The sequence below is a fragment of the Botryllus schlosseri genome, chromosome 14 (genome assembly GCF_051294905.1).
Source record: "Botryllus schlosseri isolate E-star chromosome 14, Bs_hap1, whole genome shotgun sequence".
NCBI lineage: Eukaryota > Metazoa > Chordata > Ascidiacea > Stolidobranchia > Styelidae > Botryllus > Botryllus schlosseri.
The window spans coordinates 113862-121779 of NC_137249.1; the positions used below are offsets into that span (position 1 = coordinate 113862).

The 7918-nt window shown below is 39.1% G+C and overlaps 2 protein-coding genes and 1 long non-coding RNA gene across 6 annotated transcripts; 1 reads left to right on the forward strand and 2 right to left on the reverse strand.

Annotated features, from left to right (window-relative positions):
- The first annotated feature begins 1372 nt into the window (after positions 1–1372).
- LOC145455892 (uncharacterized) lies at positions 1373–5187 on the forward strand. 2 transcript variants are annotated; one of them, XR_013920456.1, is made up of 4 exons: positions 1373–1555; positions 1752–1971; positions 3538–4530; positions 4600–5187. It is a non-coding gene; the product is annotated as an uncharacterized LOC145455892 (long non-coding RNA). The 2 variants fall into 2 exon arrangements; XR_013920455.1 differs by having other exon boundaries at positions 1377–1555; positions 3538–5187.
- LOC145455887 (uncharacterized) lies at positions 2087–4149 on the reverse strand. Its single transcript, XM_080333916.1, has 5 exons — positions 4017–4149; positions 3729–3958; positions 3549–3677; positions 3344–3484; positions 2087–3204 (listed from the first exon to the last, which is right to left on the reverse strand). The coding sequence occupies exons 1-5, from the start codon at positions 4139–4141 to the stop codon at positions 3065–3067; spliced, it is 765 nt and encodes a 254-aa protein (XP_080190042.1). The 5' UTR covers positions 4142–4149; the 3' UTR covers positions 2087–3064.
- On the reverse strand, positions 4475–7420 carry LOC145455886 (uncharacterized). Of its 3 annotated transcripts, none has more exons than XM_080333912.1 (3): positions 7226–7369; positions 5598–7068; positions 4475–5173 (listed from the first exon to the last, which is right to left on the reverse strand). In XM_080333912.1, exons 2-3 carry the CDS (start codon positions 5754–5756, stop codon positions 4475–4477), a joined length of 858 nt encoding a protein of 285 aa, XP_080190038.1. In that variant the 5' UTR covers positions 5757–7068; positions 7226–7369. The 3 variants fall into 3 exon arrangements, with proteins under 3 accessions (XP_080190038.1, XP_080190037.1, XP_080190041.1); XM_080333911.1 differs by having other exon boundaries at positions 7222–7357; XM_080333915.1 differs by lacking the exon at positions 4475–5173 and having other exon boundaries at positions 5836–7068; positions 7226–7420.
- Between the last annotated feature and the right edge of the window lie 498 nt (positions 7421–7918).

A 7918-nucleotide genomic window follows, 5' to 3' on the forward strand; every position in this document is an offset into this window, starting at 1 on the left:
TGCCAAGATTAGGGTTAGGGCGGGGGGTAGGGTTGGGGGAGAAGGGGGTTGGAGAGGTTCAAAGTTGGGGTTAGATTACCCCTAACAGGGGTTTAATCCACCTCCAATCTCCCTTTCCCCCAGTCCTAATATCCCCTCTCCTACAGCCCTAATATACCCCTTTCTCCAACCCTAATCTTGGGATACCCTACCCCAACTTTGTCCCTAACCCACTTCCAATCTCCCTTTCCCCCACCCTAATATCCGTCTCTCCAAAGGCATAAAAAAAAAACAATACATTTTGACGTTTATAAATTTTTATTCGTATTCATGGAAAGCATTCATTAGTGATCACGGTGAACACTTTTCGATCTCTGACTGCCATCGAAGAAGTGCCCAATTTCCAAGTTATCACGAATTCATGAATTCTAACCTTTATTTGGAAAAAACTGTGTAGCTCAAATATTTTTAATTATAATCTAATTCGTAAAAGCTGAATATACTCTAGTTGTCCAGCTCTGCTACACATCCGGTTCCGCACGGACCACGACCTAACATCGACCTCGCCTACATGCCACCTTATTTTGTCGCTTGCGTCTTATACTCTCTGCATTACTTTTCATTCAATGTGCATGCCTCCTATTTACTTCGCCTATAGGCTAAGGTGGGTGTCTGATCTTAAAGGCACCTCCAAGTTGTTTCGACACCTTCCTATCTTTTCACAGTATCGCAGTCTTGTGATGTTTTGAAACGATGAAAATATTAATAAACCTAGTTCTCAACGGACTCAACCTATACGGTAAATGCTTCAACAAAAGTGATCGAGTTCATTGGCAAGTCACATAAAAATTTCGATGTCTTACAGTCCGTGTGCAGAAGGCAGTGCAGATACATTCATGCAAATTTCATGTAATTTAGAATGAGGTCAAAGACTAACAATAACCTGTTGTTATCGAATAATAGCTCAATTGTTCACGCCGCGGAACACGACAACGAATACACGTGAAAAAGAGAGGCCTTGCCACATAGCCACGTACCACACCGGCTACAAGTATCGCGTCATTGTTCAAAACGAGGCTCGCTGGCGCTCAATCAATCAATCAGTTTATTAATATTTTCATCGTTTCAAAACATCACAAGACTGCGATACAATCAGAAGATACGAAGCTCAAGAAGTAAGCACTAGCTAAGATACAGGATACGATTAAATCGAGATGGCATGGACCCTAGAAACAACTATAACGAGAAAGTGGAATCTACAACATAAGCAAAAATTCACGCTTCAGAATGATAGATATTTTTCATACTCTGATCTCTGCAGTCAAAACGGAGGTGTCCAGAAATCAGTACCTAACTAGGTTTGATATAATTGCATTCCTTACTCAAATCATAGCCTTTACAAACTAGCCTGGAAGCGGCAGACCGATTCAGTGCTTTTGTTGTTCCGTGCAGCGACACCGCGTGTAAGACTGCGACTTCCAATTTCTGCAGCCATTTGATACTTGGAGATGTGTGTATTCTGCATATATACCCGATCGATCTGACTGAGGAAGAACGCAAAGAAATGTTTAAAGACGTAAGTAATAGCTATAAAACATCAAGGACAAAAATAAACTACGTCCTTTCTTGTGGTAACTGATGATAGACAAATTATTTCAATAGAGAAGTGAAATCAAACGGAATCAGGGAGTAGGCCTACTCTCCTCGTTGCTGTTCTGTTGATCCAAGCTTGTTGAAAAGATGAATGACGTGTTGCTCATATTATGTTTCAGAATGAAGAGGACGTAATTGTAACGTCAAATGAAGAGGGATGTTTTTAGATTCAAACTGGAGATATTGATATCGGATGTTAACTGCCGTCACTTTCATCTTCACAACAATATCTGTACAGTACTGCTGGTGCTGGGGGTATAGATCCTCTCTACTGGGATCATAACTATTATTGGTGTGACATTGGATATGACTCTGCAACTCAACGGAATACTCAACAATGTGAGTAATAATTATTTACCGCGTTTTTTTCGGACGATTTGTGCTTCTAAACTTGTCCCTGGAAACAGCAGAACCATATTATAAAATGACTGAAAAATTGCAAACTAACAGCATATCATTGCAAAGAACAGTATATTTAAAAAATATCCATCATACTGTAGCTATGTCCTACATAGTCATAACTTAACGTTGGAACTTGTTGGTGCTTCAATTGGTTGCTTCAACACAGCCAAGTTCAACATGTTGGTAGCAAACTGACATATTGTTGGATTATTTGTCCTTGCCCCACGTTCTCTTTGCATACCGAAGTATGCCTCCAAAGTGTCCTGATTTACTTTTCTTGTCATCACAAAGTCTGCTCCACTGCCCAGGGTATTTTTCACAATTTCGACCATTGATTTGGTGGCAATGCGCAAACCATTTCTGGTTGCATCACTCAAAATCATTTTTGATCGGTCAACCTCTCCTACCAATCTCAAATTTTGGGCATTAGTTTCCCAGCTGTCTAAGTATCCCAAAAATTCCGTCGACAGCCAGTTTAACCGTGGGTCGGTTACAGATTTGAATGGTTCTCTCGACTCCTTGAACTTTTTGCCTTGATAACCAGTATTCATATAATCAAACCATTTATCAATTGTCATCAAGAATTTTCCCAAAGCCTCATATCCTCTGCTTTGAACTACAGAGCCTATGAAAATGAGAAGGTGCTGGTTAGCAAATATCTGATTCGAGGTGCAAGCTTCATTAATTATAATGCTCACCCATAGTTGCAGACAGAGTTTGAGCGGCGATACGGACATTCATTTTTTGCCAGGCATTTGGTGATGCATGGGCCTCAGTCAGCTGGGGATAGATGCGAAGATCGCCTCTCGATATGTCTTCCTGTTTTTCAAATATGGATATATATGAAGTGTCAGTAATAAAAAATGGCTAATCAATTATACCCGTATAATCTCAGTGATTGGCTCTTTGTAAATAGGACCCATGTTCCACAGACTCTTTTTACCGTTAAAGAGATTATTTCTGCAGGTTTTCAACAGATGTGGTGGATCGGGTATAAAATATATGTACCTGTGTTTGAAATACGGTAAGATTAGTCAGTAGAATGTTGCCTGAAGTAGAAGATCATGTGCCTTTTTGTGTCAATGGGGTTTTTCATGCGATATGGAACTTGATCATCATTATAATCTCCAAGCAAAGCCATCACAGTTCGGTTCGCTGAAAGTCCATCAACTAAACAAAACTCACGTAGTCATCTTTATTAAAGAAGTGTACCATATTTCAAGAATTAACTATGATAATATACTTCTGATACCAAAGAGCAAATGAGGTAAGCCAATTAAGCATTGGCACATAATGTAATAGGACTTACAAACAATTCCTTCAATGATACAACTTGTCTGAAGTTGAACTTCGACCAGAAGATCCAGTAACAGAAAAAAGAGATCCGACGAATCTATCCCAGCTGTCGGGTAACATGCAATGACTCCATCTAGGTCTTTATTGGTTATTCCTGGATTTTAGTTCACGAGGCACCAGTTTTAAACTATGTCCTTTTATTTACAGAATTCACTGACCTCGCATGTATGCAGCAAGGATGTGAGTGGCCATTTTATCGGAAGATTTTGACAATCCCGTGTATACTTCATTTTCGTAGTCAACCAGTCCAATGATAGCATTTGTTGAAGATTGATAAATAAGTTCCTCTGAAAGTTGAAGGTAAGCAATGTGGAACAATGATGACATATCGTCCAAACCTTTTATTGTCATCTCATCCAAAGCAAGAACAACATATCTGTCACATTCTTTTGAAGCTTTTGCAACAGCATCTCTTGTGATCTCTGCGGCCTTGGTTTGAAAGCCATACCCACATATTCCAAAGTCTTTGTTTCTGGTGGTATTTAATGTCCGGGGTGAAGGCAAAATCAATATTTTCCGAATCAACTTGTATGCTGCTGGTGATTTTGCGTACAACTTTAAGCAATACCTAGAATGAAGAATATTTATATCTTAGGTCCCTAACACAAAGACTGTTTTCAATTTACCTTACTACCGATGGCGGAAATCTTCTTTGAAATTTGGACTTTTCAGCCTGCAAAGCTAACTGCGTCTCCCACCATTCCTTCAGGAAATTGTCAGTGCTAGCAATTTCCTCCACAAAATTAGCCATTCCTTGACCTAATGTTACACCCTTAGCTTCCAGCAGTGACTCAAGATCAGAAATTCTGGATAAAATTTATAGGTGAATTCTCGATTTAGTTCGAGCCAATCTGTTACCACTTACCAATATATTATCCTATATTGTTTATATCGCCCCATAACTAACTCTCTTACAATATGTAAAACGCATTCAATGTTTCAACTGACCGTGTCTGACACAAAGACCATGATTGTTCTAGTCTTTCTCGACTGGCCCTTTCTGCTTGCGTTATAGGTACCTCCTGCAATTTGGACAGCCTGCGATATTTACTCCTTTGCTTTTCATCAAATTTAACATGTGACTTCATGCATTCTGCACATACAGAACCATCTTTGGAGATGACAACCTCGCATGTTTTGGTATAATGTCTGCAAAAAACTTAACTGACCTCGATTTTTCGACCAACTTCCCTCCCTCTTTTGTTGCAGTGCAACGTACTCTCCAGAGGTTATCCTCCACGCTAAAATCTGCATACCCGTCACAGACATCCAACTTTTTCAAATCCCGAAGCAGCTTTTGAAGCGAAAATTCCAAAGTAAGAGTATGTGAGTATGCTGATGCATACACTCCTTGAATGGCTAAAGACAGTTCAAAGGAAGAAGATTGATGCCGAATCAAGAGACTCATGTATGGACACGCGTGAATGTCGGGGTCTTTGTAATATGTCAAGTGCAGCCTGTTTTCATCGATTTTGTGGGCTCTCCAGTTTACAATAGGATGCAAAACAAAATCAGTGTAAACATCATCAATAGAACCATAATCTTTCTTATTCGGGTAAGAAATTGGAAGTGAATATTTGACGATTGTTCTTCTAGCAGAATTTGGAGTGCACTCGTGTGATTTTTTTGGGAGATTTTCCGTAGGCAGAGCTCCCCATTTGATCCGGGATCGTTTGCTGTTGGCCACTATGTCTCCTGAAGCAAAATGCTTCTCGCAAATGTACACTTCCTTCGTCTTCAGACGATTACGAAATTGAGAATCATCCCTGTATTTCAATAAACGCTGAAATGAAAGGATACTTGATGTTCATGGATTGCATTGTGGTTTTTGGGGTCAATGAATAGATGGATTGGTAACAACAGTAGGTACCGGACGAGCAGGTATTCAGTAGAGGTGGCAATAGGGTAGGGTTACCATACGTAGGATTTGTCCTCCTTTTTTCAGGTTTTTGAAAATGTCCTCTGAGGACGCCTAAATGTCCTCCTTTTTGGTGACTCGTCCTTTACAGCTAAGATAATGGAAATTTGTGGTTCGATCAAAAGCGACGACCTTTTTTTAGTCAACCCTTCAGCAAAAATAGCGAAATCGGCTGATTTCAGTTTTGACCAACTAACTTATCTGAATTGGTAAAAGTGTCCTCCTTTCCCCCTTCCAAAATATGGTAACCCTACAATAAAGTGATCAGAGTTTAGAACGAGTTGTTAACCTGATGAAAATTGGATGCCCATTCTTGATCTGCAGAATGGGAGCTACCATCTTTCTCATTTGGAACTTTATACAGGCGAATCCCACTTCTCTGAGAACTTGTACACCCCGGCAAACAGCAGTATTTACCGGATCCCTTTCCACACCAGGCCTTTTTCATGTCTCTCTGTAGGCAAAACTATCTAATTCTTTCTCAATTAAAGAATAGAACTCTGTCACTACTTCACAATTCCAGCAACTTGACAGCAAATTTTGTCATTGTAATGCAAAAGTAACAAAGTTTAACACTCAATCATTGGGCTATTCATGCATACCAAAACTTAGCAATTTTTTTTTTCGTTCAAATGTAGTAATTGACAAATAATTGCAAAGAATGAACGAAGTGACGAGCAGCCAGTAATCTATTGATATTTTTTTCCAATAAAAAACTCTAAAACACCACAAGATTGTCATAATGAAAAGTTACGAGGGAGACTTGGAGTAATTGTTTTTTAATTTTCTAATATGACACCCAACTTGGCCTCAGAGAACATTTAAATGCATGCAAAGTGTACACTGAAAGAAAATAATAGAAAGCAATATAAAATGGAAACGGAAATATGCAAAGGAAATGAAGTAGCATGTGTCGGAAATATGAAGAACCAGTTTCGATAATGTTGAGACCATATTCAACTTCGGATACGATCTCGCAGTGCTTTGGAACCTCTAGATTTACATTTCTTTTGTTCATGATAATTTCTCGTCGCAGCCAGGCAGTATGTATGAGTTCTTGTTCTCACATATTTAGAAATGAGGAGTTTCACAAGGGTCTGGTCACAATGTGGATAATGTAATGGAATATTGACATTCCCGAGAATGCTTCTCATGTCAATAAACCGTGAGTTTTTTTGCTTTTGAAAATAAATTTCGACTTCTTTCATTAGGTAAAAAAATCTTTCATTTGGGCATATCAGTCCTCTGTTTTTAGGTTCGAATTCCATTGGTAGAGGGTTCTTAGATACTTGGTTTTTACACCAATCTCTCCATTCCCCAGGAAACTTTTTGACAGCCCACTTCAATATAGCACCACATATATATTTAATTACTTTCAGGTCATCATCAGTTATCAATACACTCTTATACTTTGAAACTCCCCAGTCCGTAGCTTTTGTAATTGCTCCAGGAATAATAGTCTTCAGCAATTGCTTGACACGACTTTCAGGTATATCTAAGCAGCAAATGTAGGTCTTTTGCATGAGGGCAGAGTATGATAGCATCATTTCCTTTTTACTTTCAAATGATACAGTTTTCTTTATATCTTGCAATAGTTCTTTGTATAGGTCTGTTTCCTTTTTTATCGTTATTTCCAATCCTAAAGTACATATCCCGGTGTCCAATAGTTCCTCACAGTTAACATCCGATATCAATATCTCCACAGTTTGACTCTCCGAACATCCCTCCCTATCTGACGTTCCAACTATGTCCTCTTCATTCTGAAACATATGAGCAAAACGTCATTTAACTTCAAGAGGCCCTTTTCAACACAACAGCTAGAGGGGGGGGGTACTCCCTGGTTCCGTTTGACTTTCACTCCTTTATTAAGAACATGAAATAATTAGTATATCATCAGTTACTATAGCTATTACTTACGTCGTTAAATATTTCTTCGAGTTCTTCCTCAGTAAGATCCATCGGCTAGATATATATACAAAATACGCACAGGTCCAAGTAGCAAATGGCCGCAGAAAACGAAAGTCGCAGTCTTACACGCGGTGTCGCTGCACGGAACAACAAAAGCACTGAATCGGTCTGCCGCTTCCAGGCTAGTTTGTAAAGGCTATGCTCAAATGGCTGGATTTTAGAAAACTCCCAACCAATGATATATATCATCATTGTTCCAACTAGATATCAACAGTTTTTGCAGTCAATAATGTGTACCTAAAATAACATCAGCGATGGATTGAGGATTTTCGTCGTTGGATTCTCTTGCATTTTGAAAATTATCAGGCGACGATCTCTATATTTTTAACACGGACTTCACTACTATAATTGCGAGATAAATATGTTTCAATCGTTTCACTGCCATGGCTGGTTGAGATGACGAATCATTCGATATGCCCTGGAGGTAGACACTAGACACGTAGGAATATATATCTTCAGTCTCAATTTCCCGGATACGTAGCAGTTGTGTCTCGACACAATCAAGGCAATTCATCGTCGAAGAATGGCGCGAAATAGTTGCACAATAGAAGTATAAAACGTACTTCCTCCAACCAACATATAATCAGCTCGAACTACCAGTCAGTCTTTCAGGTTGCTATCTTTTTTAACTTTTCATATTGT